The sequence below is a fragment of the Gnatocerus cornutus genome, chromosome 8, assembly GCF_029298725.1.
Source record: "Gnatocerus cornutus isolate USDA-ARS CGAHR chromosome 8, icGnaCorn1.1, whole genome shotgun sequence".
In the NCBI taxonomy this organism is placed as follows: Eukaryota; Metazoa; Arthropoda; class Insecta; order Coleoptera; family Tenebrionidae; genus Gnatocerus; species Gnatocerus cornutus.
Genome location: NC_142240.1, coordinates 10,265,034 through 10,285,636, shown reverse-complemented (window position 1 = coordinate 10,285,636; position 20,603 = coordinate 10,265,034). Strand labels below are relative to the sequence as shown.

Here is a 20,603-nt window from a genome sequence, read left to right as displayed (position 1 = left end):
CGAGTTCGAATCAGGGAAGAATTTGAAAAATGTCAAAAAAATGAATTTTATAACCATACTTTGAATAATTCGTTGTTAAAAGTTCGACGTTATAAATTCCCGCTGATTGGTATAGCTCGCACATTAATGGCTCCTCGGGGAAATAAAGTCGTTAAACATATTGCTTTACAAATTAAAAAAGTTCGATATTGCGGACAAATTCGTGTGAAACTTCCGCCGCAAGAACATGGAACATTAAGTAAACAGAATAATAAGCAGCCTTCATAAAACGAGAAAAAACTGTGTTTACTAAACACTTGTTAAATCTGTCGCTTCACTACGCGGATTTAAGAAGAAAAATGCAGCCAGCAAGGTTGCTTCTTTCTCACATCATTCTAAAAACTGAAAATAAATCCCGCCATCTTTCGTAAAACACATATATTTTTCATTCGCCAGATTCGCTACTTAGTTTTGGCCGTTTGTTATGAAATATCATGAAAACGGGATCCACTAAAAAGAATGAATTTCATATTTATGCAAAAAAATTCGATGCTCCTCACATTGGTCATGCAAAACACGCAGAAAACGCAAAGAATGAGACACGCAGTACTGCCAACCGCAGGTATCGATTGCAAGACCTATTTTTTAGGGTGCAAATTTGGAGAAACAAATGTCAAAAAAGTCAAGAAAAATCTTTTTTTAGTATACGCGAAGTTCCTAAAATAAGTCTTTTTCGGACTCAAACCCAACAAGTTACCATGACAACTAATAAAGCATCGAGTGTTTCAATTCAACAATTAAACAACTTTATTTAATCTAGTAGGTACATCAATACGAATAAATTATTAGGTTTGTATACAATTTTCTTCACTTTTTGAAATTTTTTTCAGGATTCTGTATTTTATGCAAAAAACGTAGTTTTTTGTGTTTACTTTACACAATTTGATGGTTACTTATGGTGACATGATAACTGAAGTCCCAAAGCTCTACTATTTTTGAGAAATTATTATTATTAATCATACGTAGTAATAAATGTTGTTAGTATAACACGTACCTCAAAAGGTTTTGCGGGCTCGGAAACGCCTTGTCCGTAACTATAAGTCCGCAAAAACTGTATTTTAGGTACTTATAACAAAAATAGCTATTTTATTATCACGCTCCCAAAAATAGCTAATTTGTGGACTCGTAAAATGACGTTTTCGGACTCACGAAAATATGAATAACTAATTTTGTGATAAATTTAACTCGATTTAACACAATGTGTTTTGCGTTTCAAATAATTTTCAAGATTCTGCATTTTATCAAAAAAAAAAACGTTTTTATTTTAAACAAACTGATGGTTCGTATAGCATGTAACTAAAATTTAAAGCGAGCTATTTTTGAAGTTCAAGGTTTGAATGTATTTTTGGAAACTATAACTAAAAAATATTGTTTGTAACACGTACCTAAAAAGTTTTTGCTATTCCGTAAAAAAAAAACAGATACGATTAGTCCGCAAAAACTGTACGAGTATTTTAGCTACTTGAAACAAAAATAAGTAATTTCAGTTTCGTTAAGTGGTATTTAATATTATGCTCCCCTTACCTATTTCTTCAAAAAAATCAGAAAATAGAAGACAACTTTATGAAATAAAATGCATCGTTTATTTGTGAACAATAACAAATACACGGTCACATTAAACGTCTCAAATTGTGGCTGAAACTTCTTTATAATAGCGCAATTATTGTTATATTAGCTAATAAATTAACTGTTAACTAATCAAACTTATTTTTTTTCCCGCGAAACGTGGCGCTCAAACCAGTTCGTTCCTTTTCGCAGCCTACGAACGGGTCCACTCTATTCGTGTTTTCGTACCACGCGCCCATGTATACATAAATCTAACCTCACTTTTCCAAATTCTTTAATAAGGCGTTAACTGGCGGTGGCATGGGGATGTACCAATGTAAGTTCATTTCTTTAAATTTATCCTTTAGTAACCTTCTTTCTAGTTGATTTAGTTTTGTGTCTCGACAATGATGAAGAAGGTTATCCACGCCTCCGCAGCACCAGCCCCCTTGAAGAGCCCCAGAATATGATCCGTCTAAATGAGCTGATCACCAACCCCCCGTCTACTTATAATCACATTACAATCCTATCGATACCTAACTGCGAAATTACCGAGCTCCCCAATACTGTACAAATGTTAAACTTGAAACAACTGATTCTCAGTCACAATAAACTCGCGGAAGTTCCTTATTGCTTGTACTCCGGTTTGAATTCTCTGGAGTTGTTGGATTTGTCCCACAATCTTCTCACAAATTTTGATATAACACCAGCTTGTTGCGACACTATTGTAAAGTTGAAGGTTGAAGAGAACCAGATTGAGAACTTTCCAGAATGGATTTTAACAGTGCGATGTCCTAAATTGGCAGAAGTCTGCTACAAAAAGAATTTTTTAATGAAGTTAAACCCAACGCGAGAATTAACCGTCCAAAAGCTAGAAATGTCCAACTGCCAGCTCCTGGATTTTGATTTTATCTTTTTCAAAAGGATAAAAACGTTGGAGTTTTTGGATATTAGCAATGACTTGTCGGGGGTAAATGAAAATCGATTCACCGAGATTAATGGACTTTTTAATCAGACCAAATGGAAAAAATTACTCGTTCTGAAATTAAATAATTTAGTCCTCTCTGTGATTCCCCAGGGGATTTTTTCTCACGCTTCTATAGTCGAACTGCACTTGGTTCAGTGCGAGCTCAACTGGATTCCACAAGAAATCCAACAATTGCAGAATCTGGAGATTTTAGATATTTCCCGTAACTCGATTTGTTCGTTACCTAAATATGTTACCGCTTTGGAAAAATTATCGATAATCAAAGCACCCCTAAACTGTATTTCTACAGTTGGTGAATTCACCAACGATTTAGAACTTCTCGATCTATACAACAATGAGTTGGAAAAACTTCCCATTTCGATCGACCGAGTCAAACTTATAGATCTAGAGCAAAACTACCTCGACACCTCACTTTTGGGAGACGAATACTCGAAAAAACGCGGCGAATTCCGCGGGACATTGGAGGACGTAAGAACCCACGGAAGAAGATTCCAAGTGCTGTCAGCTAGCGACTATTCAGAATCAGAAGCGTCTTTAGACGACGTCGGTGATGACTCGGGGGAGTTACACTACGTCGACAGCGACGAGTGCTGGGATGAAGAAAAACCAAATGCGGAAATTGTAAAAAATGAGGCTGTTACAACATCCGATGATGAATGGACTGGTATTGAAGATTTAGTCAAGAAGAGACCAAAGACTGTTGTGATTGATTTCGACAACAATGAAGACTGGTTCTTCCAGGATGCCGAAGAAGATTAAATTCCTTTTTGCCAACGAGAGTTTATTTTTGTATTACTTTTTTATATTTATGTTCCATGTTTGTCACAAAAGTGATTTTGTTTTGTCGTTCCAAGTTTAATAAATTTTATACGCACTAATGAGTCTTTGGTATTCAAAACTCGCGCCAAACTATCACGTCATGGTGATATGGTTTTAAGTTAGTATTTGAATATTGGAGCGCGAGATTTAAAATTTAAATCTTGTTGCTCCATTAATATTTAAAGCCACAGGATTAAAATATCGGGATTTCTATTCCAGAATGAGCTCGTTTCATTCCGGACGCTGTAGTTTATTTTCTGTAATAAGAACTAAAAAACAGTAAAGAAAATCTGGAGAAAAATATAATAAATTAATGCTTATGAAGGAGTGGTGTCATAAATAATGTTTTCGCAGTTTTTGTTGCGTTGTAGTATCCCGGAAGTGCCAAAATCCAGTCTGTAGAAGTTTATAACACCGCAAGTTCTTTATTCCTCAACCGCCATCGTGGCAAATGTGGTTGGGTGAAGTATAGTAAAAGGAAATTAAACGTCTAGCGATGGAATGGCGAGATATGCGCGAAAGAAGGTAATTAAGCGAATTTCTCAAAGGCAAGCACATCCTCCACCGAATAATCCAAATTACAAATCCGCCAAAAACAATTATCCTTGTAAAGAATGTGAAATATTCCATTTATAATTCAACCTTTAAAAGATAATGAAATAACTCAAAGCGTTGTTCCCGTATGGTCCAACACGACACACTGCGACAAGCTGAGATTTATAGTTGCAGGGATCTTAATTGCAAAGCAACCCATAGCCCAGGTGAATCTCAAAGGACCAATGAGCCTGCGAATTCCAGCCATGGCCAAGTAGCTAATCTCAGGTATTTTATTGCCTAGATTCAACTTTACACCTCCATTACAGCAAGACGTAAACATGCCACGGTAACAAGAAACCGAATTCATTTCGTTCGATTCAAGTCCGAAGGGATGTTTCGGATTAACGCTCTCATTTCCGGGATGGACGCTCGGGACGGACGGAGCCCTAATATCCTAGACGTCAATCATTCCAGATTTGCATGATTTTTTGCGGCGGAAAACGCGGTTAAGGCAATTTTCACACCTGGACTGAAGGATGAGGGGCTTGCCGGGATATTACGGATTTTCACGGAATTGGAGCTAACGGGCGAAGGCCATGGAGCGGAAGGGGCGCTCCACCAAGGCCAATACATTAATAAGAAGTTATGGCCACCAGAATCGAATTGCAAAAAATCTCAGCGGTGGGTAATTTATGCTTGGACATGAAACAAGTTTGGCGCATCCACCATTTTTTAAATTAATATTTTTCATTGTATTTTTGAATTGAGATTTTTTCTGAGGAAAATTACAACATTCTCTGTTATCCAAAATTGAGATTCCTTATACAGGGTGTTATATTATAGTCATTACATAACGAGAACGATTTGAGAACAATTTTACTCTTTCCCGCTAAAAACAAGACAAAAAAGCTTCGGAAACCAGCTAATAAATGTCTTCTAATTTTTTATTTATTATCCAAATAGTTTAAAATATTAATTTTTTCCTGGACTTGACCCCCTCCTGTTAATTCTCTAGAAACGAAGAGGAGCCAACGTCCCTGTGGCGCAGAGGATAGCGCGTTGGACTTCTAATCCAAAGGTCGTGGGTTCGATCCCCGCCAGGGATGGCTGGCTTAGCGGCCTCTTTTTTAAATAAGCAGCGATTTTATTTAAAAAAATTGTTACCAATCTAATAAATCACAACATTTCTGACGCTTCTAACTTTTGGAGTCCCACAAGAAATTTTACTTTCGTTATTTGCATCAGTGTCAGTCATATTTATTCACGAGCATAAAACCCAATTTACTAAAATTAGACTTTTATCATCGTGGGCCATACGGCATTAACGCCGCGCTCTAATTCGTAATAAAAAAGGCCGATTTATAGTTACAGCGCCGTTTGTTTTTATTACAAAAGAGCCAATAAAAAGTGTATGAATTAATCAATTCTTAATAAAATTCCCGTCCCTGTGGGATTAAAATTAGGGTTTTTGCGAGGGTTGTTGAATATGTATACAGTTTGATATCGGAGGAGTTCAATCTAACGAATTCATGACAGGTGACATTGAGCCCCAATGGAACAAAACGAAGGGTAAAAAATGTAATGAATTTACTACCCGCATTCCGTTCATGTAGGGCTCATTAACAAGCGCGCAACTTATTAATTCCTGCCACTAATTGAGATTTAATAAAAGAACCTGTAAGTTCCCCAAGGGGCACTCGAGCTCGCATGTAAATTATTTATCCAGACATCCCGAAAAAATTAATTTGCGCTAGAACTCATAATAGCGTGAAACTCGTTCAGAATAACTAGTGCCTCGCCTGCAGTTGACTTTTTTATTACAACCCTACAAATAGGGGTAACTAGAAAAAATCAACGCTAGAAAGTCACAGGACAAAGAACTGAACTCACGTTGAATTATGCATCGAGAAAACTCCGAGGATTTACTGCAATCATACAAAATGATCGCGTTTTGCGAATGATTAAAACAACAATGAAGAACGAACTTGGGACGAGACAATACGGAAATACCGATGAATCGATTGGGCGCATTAAGAATTCGACAAAACAGCTCCCAAGTCTAAAATTTTACTGCTCTGAATTACGAGACTCATTTGGATTCATCCGGGTGTGCGCCACGTTGATCAAAGAGGGGCTGCATGGGGTTATTGCTTAGTCGCAAAAATTTCGGGGGTGGATTTATTACCGGGGGAAAATGTTTTGTTGGTTGCATAACCGTAATTAAAAAAGTTTCGTTTTAGTCTTTGTTGTTTCAAAAAAAAATCTGTCTACGCTTTTTGTTCACACGGCGGAAGAAATTAAGAATTGAAAACATCACAGTGAAATGGTTAGTTAGGGAATTAAAAAAAAACGCAACATTTTAGTCTAATGACCTTTATTACATAAATCACTATCACAGGACCACAATGCTGAATTTTTTGGCTCAAGATATGACGATACTTTTTATTAAAATTCAGATCTTTTATTAACGTTAAATGGAAATTTGGCTTTCTAAATGAAAACAAAACGCAGAATTTACATGATTCCTTTCCCTAATTAGTACCACGTCTTCACGGTGGTAATCAAAGACATTTCCAGACTCTTGAAATGGAAACCGATATCTAATTCCCCGAAACCATTAACATTCCCAGTATCCACTTTCAGTCGCCTTGTGAAAAATACCACACTTCCTCAAAGAATGCCATCATCGTCTCCCCGTATCTATCTGCAAAGTTTTGAGGTCAAATCGACTCTCGGTGTGGAATTCGTGTTGGGCCAGGCCCCAGCTCATACCATACCCACTCCGTTTACTTGGCAGTGTTGACGTCTGTTCGAGTCGAGTCAGTACCATCGGCCATGTTGAGTACCAGACGCGCAGTACCTTCACTATTTCACAAAATTCTTTCGTTACAAGTGCCCAAGTGAAGTGAATACCCTCATTAAACCCTCTTGACCACTGATTAAAGCTACTAGTGGAAATCTTCCGTCTTGAATTTGTGTCCAATATGTGAGTGCGCCACTTAGGTGACCTACATCGAGTTAAAAGCCAGCGGAGTATGCACAGTTCGCGATAAGAGGTTAAGGTGACATGTTGTAAACATGTCCAATAAGAAACAGCCGTTCGTATTTAAGCCACCAGCGGATTCGGCCACTTCTGCACCACCGCGATATCAACCGCCGCCGCTGCCGCCAACAGGCGGCCAAGGCATTCTTAAGCATCATCCGAAGGATGCCAAGCAGTACCCCGCGCCCAAGCTTCCCGAGAACGTGAGGGTGCCCCAGGCTGGAAAGCCCTATCCGTACTACCCTGAGCGTACCGTAACGCAAGTGCAGGTGAGTGGCGTACGATGTTTACCCCCCAGGCGATGGCAGGTCCGGAATTTATAAACAGACATTATCCAAGTTCTTTTTTTTTTCAACTTGGACTTTCTCCCAGGTACACCAGCCCCGTCCCCTTGACGAGCCGGGTATCCCGCAGGTGCAGCACCGCCCCCCAATTCGTTACGACGACGAGTTTCTCCGCCCAGAAATGTTAAAATTTGTCCGTAAACCAGACGACCCTCGCATGGTCGACCCGAACCGGCACATGCAAGGTATTCTGGGCGAATTGCGGGCACTGAAAGAAGCAAATCAGCGCCTCGCTGATGATAACCAGGAGCTCCGTGACCTGTGTTGCTTCCTCGACGATGATCGTCAGAAAGGGCGGAAGCTGGCACGCGAATGGCAACGTTTCGGTCGTTACACTGCTAGCGTGATGCGCCAGGAAGTGTCAGCATATCAAAGTAAATTACGCGAATTGGACAATAAACAACAAGAGTTGATTAAGGACAATCTTGAATTGAAAGAGTTGTGTTTGTATCTGGATGAGGAGAGAGGAGGGAATTCAATTTGTGCAGCGTGTGGAAGTGCGCCAAGTGGAAATTTGCGAGATGATGGCGATGGGTCAAGTTCCAGCACCAACGCCGATGAACCTGCGGTGCCGCAGCAGTTCACCACGGGAGGAAATCCTCCTAGGCGGTCGGCGAGTCGGGAAAGAATTCTACACGAGAACTTGGCGCGGCAACGGAATACGTTCAACGGTGAGATATTTTTTTTAATCACACTATATAAAATCACTTTCACACGTGGCTTACTCCTGTGGGAACGACTTGTTTTCTCACTGCATTTGTAATTACGGCGCTCCCACGATTACACCGGAAGTTCCACTCTCAATTCCGTGTAAAAACAACACAAATTTCTTGTTTCCATATTGCACGAGTTTTTTTTTTCAGATCAAATCATGCAATATGTGAGGAATCTAGAGCAACGTGTCAAACAACTTGAAGAAGACAAACGAGCTCTGACACATAAGATCAACCAGATTGCGACGACGACAGGCGACTCTAGTTTGGCCATTCCACCAGATTCCGGTGTTGGGGTCTTGAGTGGACGGCCTGAAGCTGTGGTACGAGCTCTCCAAGTTCTCGAAGTGCGAGAACAACTCGAGAGAGAAGGAAGGATGCCTGAAAGGGCGGAAAATATGTCTGACAGTACTTCTCAGGATATGGATGACGGAGAAAAAGCCCTTGTCAGGGAAATGTGCAACGTAAGTGCCTGGGGAGGGTCTAGTTTATTTCTTGTCGATAAAACTTGGTCATCAGGGTCATAAAACTCGGATACTTTCTGAAAATAATATAGGGATCAAATGGAAAGGTGTGATATTAATAAGACGCTGTTTCAGGTTGTTTGGCGCAAACTGGAGGAAGCTCCATCTTCGCGCCGATAAGTCTCTCTTGCCACTCTTGAAAAGTACAAACGTCTTGCCATTGACGTTCTACATCGAATTAAGTGTCTTCAGAGTATTATTTTAAAGTATCTATTTATTTTTAACATATAGGCGCTAAGTTAGTGTGGTTGTAAGCATTGTTATTTTTGTACAGATTTTTAAATAAAAAATATGACGTAAATCGTGAGTGATTCGTTAATTGTTTTATATTTAGATCTTTGTCAAAACAGTTTGTTTGTACTACTTAACGTTGGCCTTCAATCAGTCGGTGAAACGTGACATGAAGAGATGGGGAGGTATGTTTTTTTTTGTTTTCTTATAATACATCTTTTATTTTCAAATGACATATAAATCCTTGAAAGTGTTACAACAAAACTAGGATCTTTAAAATAAAACACAATAACAAGATACGCAATCATACCTTCAAATAAAAACAAAACCATGATCTGTGGATGAAAGCAACAACACCCATTTTAAAACGCACACAAATGGAAATGCAAAATTATGTATACCCTTTTATCGTAATTAGTAACGATGTCTGCGACTGCTCCTGCGGTAGTCGTCGTATCTCCTCGACCTTTGGTGTCTTCGACCATAGTCCCTCTCGTAGTAGTCACGGTCTCGGTCTCTGTTGCGTCTAGACCGATCGTAGCGTGAATCGTAACTAAAAATATTGATACCATAATGAGCACCATACTCTGACTCATACAGGGCCAAAAAGCTATGTCAGTTCCACACCAAGTCACCAAGTGGCATATATGGACACCCATCAAACAAATCCATATAATATGCTTAACCAAACCATATAAATTAATACCATGTGCCTGACAAATCACAAAACAACAATTAGGTAAAAAAATTTTGGTGCACTTCGAAGGAAACAGAAAGGCTATCACGAGACAAAGCATCTTCACACAAATACCCTAAAGCTGGTGCAACACACGCACCCAATTCCTGCTTTGTCCCGTAATCAAACAAAATAAACTTTACCGTGAATCCCGGTCGCGGTCTCTCTTATCTCCTCCACCGCCGTTCAACTCTGGGCAATCTCTATAGAAATGTCCCGAATAACCACATTGGTAGCACCTCATATTACTATTGAAAAATCGTCTCCCTGAGCCCCGGGTTCTGGGTCTAGCATGAGTCACCCGTATCCTGCTGCCTGCCACTTCTCTAAAACCTTTTCAATTACAAAACGAACCAGTTGGACTCACTCTTACATTCCGTCGGTGGCTTTCAGCGCCGCATTAGCTGCTTTTTTATCCTTGAACACAGCAAAACCAAAACATGGTGTACTGTTTGTCATCCAGACTTCTTTGAGCTCCCCAAAAGGGGAAAACACCTTTTCTAAGTCAGATTTTCGAACGTCATCTCCTATATCCGCAATGTGAAGCCTGTAACCATCTGGTTCGCTGCTCCTGCTCCTAGATCTGGAGCGCGACTTGGAATAGCTCGAACGACTCTGTTTACTTTTGTTGCTATTCTTACTACTGTTCGAGGAACTGCGGCTTCGCCTTTTATTTTCCAGGTCTGGCGATTGGGATTTTTCCTGGTCGTTGTCCCGCATTTCCAATTTTTACCACAGGAATGATAACAAGAAATTGTTTGCGGCGTACCTAAAATGGCCGCCTCAGATTAAACCACTGAATCCTCCTTCACTTACTGTAATACTGATAAAAGGCTTCTCAAAACACTTTTCTTCTATTGATTTAGTATTACAATCACGTAGGGACTTTGGGGCGACGCTGAAACCGACGCCACGTACTTACAATCCTTGAAAAACCCCAAAAAAGCAGTGCCTACAATTACGTCACTCATAAACAAACGTTGCCATAGCCACTGCCAACCTTGCTCTGTCAACGTCAGTTGTCAAGACAGCCCCACCATAATCACGCTGCGTTCGCTGCTATAGTCACTTGTCAGAAAATTTGTCTTTTCATGCTGAATCCAAAACTGTGCCCAAACTCTGTCCCCGAAAAAAAATAATCAAATTAGAAGAAAATAGTGGCTACAAGTGCTTGTGTGTGTTGTCACTGTAGCCACTGCCAACCTTGTAGTGCTTGCAGCTGTCAACGTCAGCTGTCAAGACAGCCCAATGCGTTGTAAATAAATGTGTTAATCGTTATTAATCGATAAAATGGGTAACGCAGGCAGCGGCGGGGCGCCCCGCGAACGTCCCAAACCTGGCGAAATAGTCCCGTCATCTCCAAGCAAAGAAGGCCAAGCGTTCGTCTTTGACAAGAAGCCCGAGAACAAATTGGTATTTCAGAGCTCTCAAGACGACGAAGAGCCGTATTTCACACGTCCTGCGATGGTAGAATACGAGCATCGGCCACGTTCCAATACTGTGTCAGAGGGGACCAAAGTCAACACCAGTGATAAAACTCCAACAGTATTTAGATGGGAAGGTGGCGGAAAGGACGTTTATGTCAGTGGGACATTCAACGAGTGGAAAACTATTCCCATGGTCAAGAGTCACGGAGATTTTGTCACGATAATTGATCTACCTGAAGGTGAGCACCAATACAAGTTTTATGTAGATGGCGAGTGGAGGAATGATCCTGGGAATAAAACTGTGGAGCTTGACAGTGGAGTCAAAAATAACATGATCACTGTAAAGAAGTCAGATTTTGAGGTGTTTCAAGCACTAGATAAAGACAGCGAGACTGTTAACAGTGCAGACAACAGTCAGAAAGAGTTCTGCCAGGAAATACCAGCCAACAAACCTTGGGAGAAGGTAACAGGGCCTCCCATTCTACCTCCACATTTGTTGCAAGTCATTTTGAACAAAGACACGCCACTTTCGGTAAGTAAAAATATTTAAATAATAAAATGGTACGAGATTTTTGCAGTGTGAGCCCACACTTCTACCTGAACCAAACCATGTGATGTTGAATCATCTTTATGCCTTATCCATTAAAGACGGTGTCATGGTACTCAGTGCGACCCATCGGTACCGCAAAAAATACGTCACTACTCTTCTCTACAAACCAATATAAAACGATACTATATTTATATTTTTTTTCTTAGGGTTGTCTTGTTTCTTTTGCTTCATTAACTTGTGATAAATGTGTACATAAAAAATTAAAAAAAAATGTTATTGAACGTAGAAATCTATTTTAATTAGGTCACGTTGTGTTTTGATTTTATATGCGTAACAAGCGAGACTTTTTGTGGAAATGCCATTGGACAATATTCGCAAATAAATGGTTTTTCATTTGTATGTTGTCTTGTATGCACTTTTAGCGAATAGGTGCTAGTGAAACCCTTCAGACAGAAAGCACACGAGTATGGCCGCTCTCCTGTGTGGCTGTGCATGTGTTTTTTCATATCCCGAACTCTTTTTCCGCAGATGGTACACATCACTTTGCCCACATTAGGATCTGAAACAATGAATTCAAACTTGGTCGTATTTACTCAGAGGTACAAACCACTGTGAATTTTTAAATGTCTCTTATACTCTGACTTGACTTTAAAAATCCTTCCACATTTCTCACAAGTGTAAATCAAGCCTTTATGGATCAACATGTGCCCTCTTAGAGACTCTGGATTCTTAAAAACCTTTCCACACTCTTTGCAATCTACAGGTTGCGCCAAATGTCCCTGTATGTGCCGCCTTAAATTATCAGACCTTATCACCATTCCACAAACATTACAAACTCCTAGATTAACATGCATGGTCCTTTTATGGCAGTACAATTTGAACCGTGACGAGAATGTTTGGTCACAGATCCCACACTTTGCAGCTGTCAACTGAGCTATTGTTTTTTTCACAGTTTCTGTCAGGTCGCTTGTTTCTTCGTCATCATGATCTATTATTCTCTGGTTTTCAATCTTAATCTCTTCTTCAATTTCAACCTCATTTGTCTCGGAAGGTTCGCTTGTTTTCTGACGGGTAAAACTACATTCTTTAAGCTCTTTATCACTGTTGAGTATAACTTTACGGAAATTGTAAAGGAGATTAACATTTGCGACGCATTCTTGGCAGATATTCGAAGGATAATTGGCGCTGTTGACGAGCTAGGAAACATGAAATTATTATCTCGTGAAAAAAACAGAAAACATACCTCAATGGAAGCGATTGTCTCGATCTTATTAACTAAAGCAGAGTCCGTGTAAAGCGGGGTTAAGTTAGTGGGGACCCGCAAACACGTTCTACAAACTTTTTCCATTTTATTTAAATAAGCAAAACAAAATAGTGACAAAAAGAAGTGACATTGACAGTTTAGGGTGACTAGAAGGGGTGCCAACCTGAACTTGTATCAAGTTTTCAGAGAAAAACAAAAAAAAATGACGTTGAAACTCGAATGTTGTATTCATTAAACATCATTCTGTGCTTTTTTCTTGTAATAAAGTCGAATATAAGGTTGGGCCCTTGATTAAACATTATTTCAACTCGTTTAAAGAAATTCCCTGTTCCGACCTTCAAACGTTCTACCAACTTGACGAAGTTATCTATAATTGGTGATATCACAGGTCTGATTTATTATTCCACAAGCCGTGTTTTTACCGACTTACACAAATTCCGTGAGTTTCCCTCATTTTTTTACAATTTTAATCACAGCAGCTACTTCTAGATGTCAAAAAACAAAAGTGACGTTATTTTGAGCAAGACGTTATCTTGGCTTCTGCGCCACGCTGCTGCTAAAGAAGGCCTAACAGTGTCCCCTGAGGGATTTATCGCAGTCTCAGATATACTCAACCACAAACAAATTAAAGGAAAGTACACACTTGATGATATAAAGCGGGTGGTTACCACAAATGACAAGCAGAGATTTTTTCTTCAAGAAAAGAATGATCTCTTGGAGATAAGAGCAAATCAGGGGCATTCTCTCACGGTATGTTACTTGGCACGTCGAATTTGAGCGTGAAAAAATCTTTGTAGGTTGTGAGGGACCTTGAGCTTATTCCTCTAACAAACCCACAGGCTGTTCCATATGTTATTCATGGTACTTACTTGTGCAACTTGGAGGCGATAAAACGGACAGGACTGAGTCGCATGAGTAGAAATCACATTCATTTCACGCATGGTTTGCCTAAGAACAAGAATGTGATTAGTGGTATGAGAGGAAATGCTGAAGTTTTTATTTATGTAGATCTAGAGAAAGCTTTAACTGATGGTATTCAGTTTTTTACGTCTGCAAACGGCGTTATTTTGAGTCCTGGAAATGCCAACGGGATTCTAGAATCGAAGTACTTCCTTAAAATCGTTACTAAATAAGAATCTCCAAAATGTACAAACCATTTATCGATTGTAAAATCTGCAAAAAGCGCGTTTTGGGAAACGTGTGGCACATTCATGTTGCTGGAAAGAAACACATGCACTATACTCCCAAGAAAATTACAGTGACTGGTACTCTATGTCTTTGTGTATAACTTGTTGTAATTTTATAATTTTCAGGACCTTTTGATGCTGATAGACTGGATGACATTCATAGGTATTTTGCACGCTTTGGTAACATTGGTAGCAAAAAAGTTAATATTCAAGATGATGATAAGGTTGCTATTGAGTATTGCTTCCTTGATAAGAGAGCACACTCAAAAATTATATACAAAGACCATAAACTTTTTAATAGTGAGATGAAAGTGACTTGGGAGGAAGTCACAGAAACTCCTCCTTTTCAAATGAATCAGAAGAATAATGTTGGTCCGCAGAATAGCAATGAGTACCAGCGACCATCAGAGCACAAGCGGCCGGTCAACAAGCAGCCAGTTAACAAGCAGCCACTCAATAAGCAGCCAGTCAATGGTAAGAGATTTTTGGAGAATTTTCCATTACTACCCCCTTGAGAAGACCTCTAATGACCCCAATGAAAACTCCTTTATCTATTGTTATCACTACAGCTTTCTAAATCCCATGAAAACTACCCAAAACGCATTTATGGTCCAACATTGTCTTTTCAACAGATTTTGACTCCAAACAAGCCATCTTAGAAACCCTAAAAGGAGCGTTCACCTTCCCCGAACAGGTCTTACTTTTACAGAAAAAACTTCAAATCGATCTTGTCGAAAACGAAAAAAAGAAAAAACTAATCCAAGACGACCTCACCAACGCTCTAAGTGCCATGTTCCCCCTTAATAGCATCTATTTTTTTGGATCAAGTGTAACAGGTCTTGATGTACAAGGAAGCGATTTAGATGTGTACATAGCTAACGTACGTGAATCAAAACGCCCCGAAGTAGCCACTCTGAGATTAATCCGAAATTTGATATTCAAATGTCGGAAATTCTGTGACGTCCTCCTCATCTCAGGAGCAAAAATTCCAATTATCAAATGTATCCACACAAAGACACAAATATGTTGCGATCTAAACATAAGAAACAAACTATCTGTGTGCAACAGTCAGTTGATAAGATATTATCTGAGTCTCGACGAGAAAATGCGCCCTCTAATGATTTTGATCAAATTTTGGGCCGACTGTTACGATCTTAAGAAAGTGAACTTTTTCTCAAGTTACGCACTGTATATGCTGGTAATTTTTTACCTTCAACACGAACCCTACAACATACCCTCCGTTAAAGACTTGCAGGAAAATATAGCCCCCAACTTGGTGGAGGGTTGGAACTGTTCTTTCGAGCTTCGGGGGTTCTCAAGCCCATCCCTTCGAAACGAGTTGATGCCGAATCTGGTGGTCGGTTTCTTCAAATTTTATAGTAATTTTGACTACAGTTCCAAAGTCATTTCGCCGTATTTGGGTACCAGCATTGATAAGATCTGTTTTTTGAAACCGTATGACCTCCCTAGTGGTTATCGAGAGTTTGTAAACAACAAACAAGACTTCGTAATGAACGCGGGAATCTGCATACAGGACCCGTTTGAACATTCTCGCAGTGTTTCAACTTCCGTACCACTGAGCTGCGCAGGAAAATTTGTCCAAATGTGCAGAAACTCGCTAAAATTGATGGAAGAAGGCACCAGCGATCTGCTGTACAAAGTTTTAACGCAAGAACAAGATTTTGACTACACTTTTCATTTCGAGAAACCGGAAAACGCGGAGAAAGACCAGTGGAAACAGAGCATTAAAGATTTGACATCTAAAGTTTTGACCGATGTCTTGAGCATGGACATTTCAGAGGCAACGGACCAAGATATGACAATTTACACATGTAAAAGCGAATTGAACATTTGGGACGGAAGAACGAATATTTTGAAGAATTTGTTGACGCAGTTGCCTCCCAACATCGGTGAACTCGATAAAGAAATCGCTGCGACTAAATGCATCGCCAAATATTTACCCCAGGCATTACTAATTCACGTCACAGTGTATGTAAGCTTTGAAGAGGACATAGTCCAATTCACCCTTGTTAGTCGCAGCAAGAAGTGCAAGAATTTCTTGCATGCCGGCCACTTTTTTTACGTGAAATTGAAAAAGTTCCTGGAAATTAAGTCATACGGGGGTGACGATGCAGTTTCCTTGGAGATAGATGCAGGTAAATTTTGCTTTTTAAGCTGCGTTTTAAAAGTGTTTCGCGGGATTCACAGGGATTTTAGTTTCCCCCCAAATGTCCTGTCAAGTCCTGTCAAATATGTCTGTGACAAATGTGTTATGATCTTATCGTTTTTTCAGATAAACTGTCGTTACCAAATCTAATTGAACAAAATATGATTCAGAAGCATGATAAGATAAGCGAAGATAGCAACGATGAGGTTATCACAGGTAAGAAAACCAACGCGACACCGAATCAAGGTGCGGGTGACGTTGAAACAAACGAAGGCGACAAAAATGATGAAACATCAAAAGCCGACGAAGAAAATATCGAAGAAGAGGAAGAAGATATCCCGGCGGACTTTTTCGATGATTTTTCCAATGAAGATTTCATGGATGGTTTGGATATCGTCGATGCGTGGGACGAAGACAAACTGCTAGAATCAGTGGTTGACGATGCGAGTGAATCGTCCCAAACAGATAAAAGGGACCATTCACCCATTAGATTTGTCGATAAAAGTCCGGAAAAGCGCTCGAAAAAGTACCGATCGAGGTCTAAATCCCCCAAACGTCACGGGAGATCGAATTCTCACAGCAGGAAACGGTCGAGATCCCGAGAGGTTCGTGTAAGTGATCGCCGCGATCCCGAAAAAACCAAAAGAGACATTAACAAAGATAAACTTAAGTGTGCTAAAGACAGAGAACAGAAAATAGTGAACGACAAGTTGAGAATAGTTGAAACAGGTTTGGTACCACCGGGAATGGAGATGGAGACTGATCTTAGTACTATTTTAAAAGATAAAGAAAAGCGCCGTTCTGGTGGTAGTTCTGAAAGAACACGAGACGTGAAACTAGTCAGAGAAAAAAGGTTTATAAGAAGAAGCAATAGCAGGGAACGGAAGCCTTCGCGGTATTCCCCTAGTCCTTCTTCATATCGAACGAGACCTCGAGAGCCGATCTATCGTCCTCGAAAACGTACTTCTAGTGTGGACTCGAATCTCTCAGATCGCGAAATGTGGATACGGTCCTCTCGGAAAAGAACGCGCTCTAGGTCACGAGACTCTTCCCATCGTCACTCAAAATCAAAAAAATACGAAGAGAAGAAGAAAAAAACGTTCCTGGAGGAAATCCGCGATAAACTAAACGAGACGCGAACTCCATTGCCTGTTGCTACATCTCCAGGTTATCCTATGTATTCTAATGTAGTGCCACATCCGATTCCTGCCCCCGTTCCTGCCCCTTCACAATATTTTCCGAGTCCAGCGGCTTCTTTGCAACAGTACGATCAGAACTTCTTTATTGGTGATGCGTATATGAATCGACCGAATGTTATAAATCCAAGTTTTAATATGATGGGTAATGCAGGTAATGTAGTCCCGATGCAGGTGTCGCATGTACAACCGGTACAGGCCTCCACGCAGTTGGCGGTACCTGCTCTATTATCTAGTACTGTAGTCTCCCCAACTACGAAATTCTTAACCGAGATTGCGTTCAAATTAAACGCAGAGGAAAAGAAAATGGAAATGGAAACGGACGACCCTGATAAAGTAATGAGTCGCTTTTTGTTATTCTGTTGTAACTGTGGAGTTTTTTTTAGCTGTATGCTGACAAGAAGATTTCGCTTTCCGATTTTTTGATCCTTAAGTCTGAAGGTACGTTTTCTAAATAACTACTTTTTGTGAAGGTTTTTGTTCAGCCGAGCGGCTCTTTGATTTCACAACAAGTAGTTGGTAGTAATTCATTTAATATTAACCTCATGTTTCATTGTTAGCTCAATCATCAAGTCCTGAACATCTCCAGAAGAAAATCAAGGGTAAGTACCTCTTTGTGATCATGTATTGTATAAAATATCGGAATCGAAAATCACCGAATTGCTGCTTGCAGTAATATCTCGCTGCCAAGATGCAATCAAATCAATGAGTGATGACCGCAAGTTCAGCGGGAGGCTCTTAGTGCGACCATCTACAGAAGCAAAGAACAAAATTGACGTTAAAAATCAATCACCATTACGGAGGATACCAGTAGTGCGTTTTCAATTCACCTCACCGGCGAAGACAACAGAAGAAGTGGATGGATTTGCTTTAGCTCTTGATAACATTCTAAAAAAGTTAGGTGTTTTGAAAGAGAGTTTAGACTTGAGTGGAGGGTTGGAATTGGAGAAATCAAACAGTTCTTTCGCTGATGAGGAAATGTCCGGTTTAACTCTAAAAGCTTCGATACTAAACGCCAAGAAGGATCTGAAGCGTGAATGTGAAGAGTGTAAACGAAGGAAAGCAAAAACATTCGCTGATGTGGGATCTCAGTCTGAAGGCAAGGAGACTGTTAATATAGCCATACAAGTTAACGAGGAGGAGCTGGTGCCTAACAAGGGACTTGCAAAGAATGACTCTATAGCCTATATGACACCCGCACAGTTACTAGGAATGAGCAAGGAAAAGGAAGAGACAGAAATTAAAGGTTCTCTAATTCCTGAAAACAGTGAGAGCAGAGTAGAATCTCCATCCACCCCCAATTCGGTAAAGAAGGAAAAACCGAAACCTGCACCCTTCAAAACAAGGGGCAGCTTTAGGAAAACTCTCAGAGATCGCCAGCCAAACTACTATGAATACGACTATGAAAACGAAGAGTTTGAAGAATACTACGAGGAACCGCAAGAAAATTTCGGACAAAGATATGGAGGACCTCAAAGACCAGTCATGCGATTGCCAGGTCGACACTTTATGCAAGAGGAAGGACACATGTCTCGTCTCCACCAGTTTCGAGAACACGAAGGAAACTTTACAGACTTTGCGCAACCGTTTCGAGGTAGAGGTCGTTTCGGCCCTAGATATTAAGTGCTTTGGATTAAGTTCCTATACGTGACAGTGGGTATATTTGAAATAAAAACTTGAGTTTGGCAATTCCATGTGCATGTTTATGTTAAGGCTAGAATAGTTTGTTACAAAACTGTTGACAAAAAATTAATAAACAAGTGTATGCTTTATGTTTGTTTTCTTCGCTTGGTTATTGCGTAATTTTTGAAGCCGTATAAATGCTGGCTTGAGGTAGGCAAAGAACATTGTCCGTCTAAGAACGCAGTCGCTTCAAATTAAGTATTGATCTTTTAGAGAGCTTGTCTGGCGTGCAAGGAAACCAGACAGCCTTCGCGATCTCTTTTCCAGGCTGAGACTGACATCCTGTTAACTCGTCACTGAACAATTTCGATGATTCGATAAGTATTTTTAACCAAAGTGTTAATATGGAGCTTTATCAATTGAAAAAAAATATGCGGAAATTGTGGGCGGCGTGACGTAACATCTTTCAATTACACATCTATTTCGTTTGTTTTGGGAAATTTCGGTTTTTATATTAGAAGGAAAATTAATTCAGTTTTATTTTGACCTGGTCATGTGCGGATGTCAAAACCTAAAATTGGGAGAGGTCCCAATTTTATTACTGCAAAGGGCAAAGGTTAATCGCAATTAAAATCGAACAGTTTGAATAATTGAAATTATGAATTTTTCGGCCGAGATGAAACTTTAATGGAACAAATACGGAATATTGGGATTTTGACGAACTCAATTAGAAATATTGATTGGGTCGTACGAATTGAATGTAATAGATTTAGCAATTCGAGAGAAACTTAAATGTGATATTTATCCGGCTTCCGTTTGAGAGAAGTAGCATAATCGGCACGAAGAAATATGAGACTTATTTTGTAAACTAAATTGTACAACAATAAATGGTTTTATAGAAGATGTGGTGATAATTATTTCTTATCCTTAATGTTAAAAACTATTCATTAAATAACAAAGAGGGTTTATTGAATTGCTGAAGGTAAGTACATTTTTTTAATACTTTGTTTCTTTTAATCTAAAAATTGGTTAGGCAAAACTCTCTTGGTCCTTCCAAATATTTATTACTTTAATTTTTTAGAAATGATAAAATTCTTGGTAAATTATACTGTTGGATGTTATTTTCTAATTTTTGATTAATTTCGCGCGTTTTTTTGAACGGAGGAAAAGTTGAAGCGAGTGAAGTGAGCTTTGGTGGTTTGACAGGTGGCGCCCCCGTGTCACGCTTCGGAATAAGAACCCCGCCGCAATGGTTCGCGACGTTTCGCGTCGTTTCGTTTTTGTGTTCGGAAATGCCGCTGTCAGTGCCTGCGCCCAATAACAGTTGCCATGTTGCTTGTTGTGTAGGGTGTGCGACGCATTTTCCGGTCGCGAAAGCTAACAAAGTCCCGTTGGTCGGCCCCCGACAGCCCCCTTGTGCCCCATTTGTTGTGCAGTGCGCCATCCCGTCCTTCCGTCTCGTTCGTTTTCCGTTCCCGCACACGTGTCTCGGCGTCGAGGTGAACGTTCTCCAGAAAGTGAAGGAACTCTGTGTTGTTTGTGTGATGGTCTTTCGTCGGTGATCGGGTCTCTGGGTGGCGGCGTGCTTCGCACGCACATTTGTTGTTATTTGTGCTTTTGACCCGAGCCGAAGGTGCGTTCGCGGAGCAGTCCATTCCGAGGGGAGTGCG

General features: G+C 40.0%; 7 protein-coding genes and 1 non-coding gene across 10 annotated transcripts; 6 read left to right on the top strand and 2 right to left on the bottom strand.

Moving 5' to 3' along the window:
- Positions 1–1,816: 1,816 nt before the first annotated feature.
- On the top strand, positions 1,817–3,450 carry LOC148169682 (extracellular matrix protein 2-like). Its single transcript, XM_088042955.1, has 2 exons — positions 1,817–1,921; positions 1,968–3,450. Exons 1-2 carry the CDS (start codon positions 1,906–1,908, stop codon positions 3,329–3,331), a joined length of 1,380 nt encoding a protein of 459 aa, XP_087899081.1. The 5' UTR covers positions 1,817–1,905; the 3' UTR covers positions 3,332–3,450.
- A 1,511-nt stretch (positions 3,451–4,961) lies between these two features.
- On the top strand, positions 4,962–5,034 carry TRNAR-UCU (transfer RNA arginine (anticodon UCU)). Its single transcript has one exon. It is a non-coding gene; the product is annotated as a tRNA-Arg (tRNA).
- Positions 5,035–6,681: 1,647 nt separating this feature from the next.
- Ccdc85 (coiled-coil domain-containing protein 85) lies at positions 6,682–8,857 on the top strand. Its single transcript, XM_088042960.1, has 4 exons — positions 6,682–7,240; positions 7,344–7,986; positions 8,179–8,492; positions 8,628–8,857. Exons 1-4 carry the CDS (start codon positions 7,007–7,009, stop codon positions 8,670–8,672), a joined length of 1,236 nt encoding a protein of 411 aa, XP_087899086.1. The 5' UTR covers positions 6,682–7,006; the 3' UTR covers positions 8,673–8,857.
- On the bottom strand, positions 8,854–10,515 carry LOC148169679 (serine/arginine-rich splicing factor 7-like). 3 transcript variants are annotated; one of them, XM_088042971.1, is made up of 4 exons: positions 10,344–10,513; positions 9,893–10,288; positions 9,663–9,845; positions 8,854–9,336 (listed from the first exon to the last, which is right to left on the bottom strand). In XM_088042971.1, exons 2-4 carry the CDS (start codon positions 10,237–10,239, stop codon positions 9,198–9,200), a joined length of 669 nt encoding a protein of 222 aa, XP_087899097.1. In that variant the 5' UTR covers positions 10,240–10,288; positions 10,344–10,513; the 3' UTR covers positions 8,854–9,197. The 3 variants fall into 3 exon arrangements, with proteins under 3 accessions (XP_087899097.1, XP_087899096.1, XP_087899098.1); XM_088042970.1 differs by having other exon boundaries at positions 10,336–10,512; XM_088042972.1 differs by lacking the exon at positions 8,854–9,336 and adding an exon at positions 9,343–9,496 and having other exon boundaries at positions 10,336–10,515.
- A 192-nt stretch (positions 10,516–10,707) lies between these two features.
- alc (5'-AMP-activated protein kinase subunit beta-1) lies at positions 10,708–11,895 on the top strand. Its single transcript, XM_088042967.1, has 2 exons — positions 10,708–11,478; positions 11,525–11,895. Exons 1-2 carry the CDS (start codon positions 10,810–10,812, stop codon positions 11,669–11,671), a joined length of 816 nt encoding a protein of 271 aa, XP_087899093.1. The 5' UTR covers positions 10,708–10,809; the 3' UTR covers positions 11,672–11,895.
- LOC148169677 (uncharacterized) lies at positions 11,770–12,986 on the bottom strand. Its single transcript, XM_088042963.1, has 3 exons — positions 12,740–12,986; positions 12,104–12,692; positions 11,770–12,055 (listed from the first exon to the last, which is right to left on the bottom strand). Exons 1-3 carry the CDS (start codon positions 12,842–12,844, stop codon positions 11,796–11,798), a joined length of 954 nt encoding a protein of 317 aa, XP_087899089.1. The 5' UTR covers positions 12,845–12,986; the 3' UTR covers positions 11,770–11,795.
- An 86-nt stretch (positions 12,987–13,072) lies between these two features.
- Tpt (tRNA 2'-phosphotransferase) lies at positions 13,073–13,893 on the top strand. Its single transcript, XM_088042973.1, has 3 exons — positions 13,073–13,199; positions 13,250–13,510; positions 13,558–13,893. Exons 2-3 carry the CDS (start codon positions 13,250–13,252, stop codon positions 13,891–13,893), a joined length of 597 nt encoding a protein of 198 aa, XP_087899099.1. The 5' UTR covers positions 13,073–13,199.
- Positions 13,894–13,904: 11 nt separating this feature from the next.
- LOC148169675 (uncharacterized) lies at positions 13,905–19,836 on the top strand. Its single transcript, XM_088042934.1, has 7 exons — positions 13,905–14,025; positions 14,074–14,421; positions 14,580–16,103; positions 16,241–17,646; positions 17,697–17,751; positions 17,871–17,912; positions 17,984–19,836. Exons 1-7 carry the CDS (start codon positions 13,905–13,907, stop codon positions 18,931–18,933), a joined length of 4,446 nt encoding a protein of 1,481 aa, XP_087899060.1. The 3' UTR covers positions 18,934–19,836.
- The last annotated feature ends 767 nt before the right edge of the window (positions 19,837–20,603 follow it).

Excerpts from the sequence above, each read along its gene's own strand:
- Ccdc85 (XM_088042960.1), top strand. The coding sequence starts at position 7,007 with ATGTCCAATAAGAAACAGCCGTTCGTATTTAAGCCACCAGCGGATTCG. Across the intron at positions 7,241-7,343 it reads GTACCGTAACGCAAGTGCAG|GTACACCAGCCCCGTCCCCT; the intron begins GTGAGTGGCGTA and ends ACTTTCTCCCAG. Across the intron at positions 7,987-8,178 it reads GCAACGGAATACGTTCAACG|ATCAAATCATGCAATATGTG; the intron begins GTGAGATATTTT and ends TTTTTTTTTCAG.
- LOC148169679 (XM_088042971.1), bottom strand. The coding sequence starts at position 10,239 with ATGCGGGACAACGACCAGGAAAAATCCCAATCGCCAGACCTGGAAAAT. Across the intron at positions 9,846-9,892 it reads CTGAAAGCCACCGACGGAAT|AGAAGTGGCAGGCAGCAGGA; the intron begins GTAAGAGTGAGT and ends AAAAGGTTTTAG. Across the intron at positions 9,337-9,662 it reads GACCGCGACCGGGATTCACG|TTACGATTCACGCTACGATC; the intron begins GTAAAGTTTATT and ends CAATATTTTTAG.
- alc (XM_088042967.1), top strand. The coding sequence starts at position 10,810 with ATGGGTAACGCAGGCAGCGGCGGGGCGCCCCGCGAACGTCCCAAACCT. Across the intron at positions 11,479-11,524 it reads ACAAAGACACGCCACTTTCG|TGTGAGCCCACACTTCTACC; the intron begins GTAAGTAAAAAT and ends AGATTTTTGCAG.
- LOC148169677 (XM_088042963.1), bottom strand. The coding sequence starts at position 12,844 with ATGGAAAAAGTTTGTAGAACGTGTTTGCGGGTCCCCACTAACTTAACC. Across the intron at positions 12,693-12,739 it reads AGACAATCGCTTCCATTGAG|CTCGTCAACAGCGCCAATTA; the intron begins GTATGTTTTCTG and ends CATGTTTCCTAG. Across the intron at positions 12,056-12,103 it reads ACATTTAAAAATTCACAGTG|ATCCTAATGTGGGCAAAGTG; the intron begins GTTTGTACCTCT and ends TCATTGTTTCAG.
- Tpt (XM_088042973.1), top strand. The coding sequence starts at position 13,250 with ATGTCAAAAAACAAAAGTGACGTTATTTTGAGCAAGACGTTATCTTGG. Across the intron at positions 13,511-13,557 it reads ATCAGGGGCATTCTCTCACG|GTTGTGAGGGACCTTGAGCT; the intron begins GTATGTTACTTG and ends AAATCTTTGTAG.
- LOC148169675 (XM_088042934.1), top strand. The coding sequence starts at position 13,905 with ATGTACAAACCATTTATCGATTGTAAAATCTGCAAAAAGCGCGTTTTG. Across the intron at positions 14,422-14,579 it reads CAATAAGCAGCCAGTCAATG|ATTTTGACTCCAAACAAGCC; the intron begins GTAAGAGATTTT and ends TCTTTTCAACAG. Across the intron at positions 17,752-17,870 it reads TTTGATCCTTAAGTCTGAAG|CTCAATCATCAAGTCCTGAA; the intron begins GTACGTTTTCTA and ends TTTCATTGTTAG.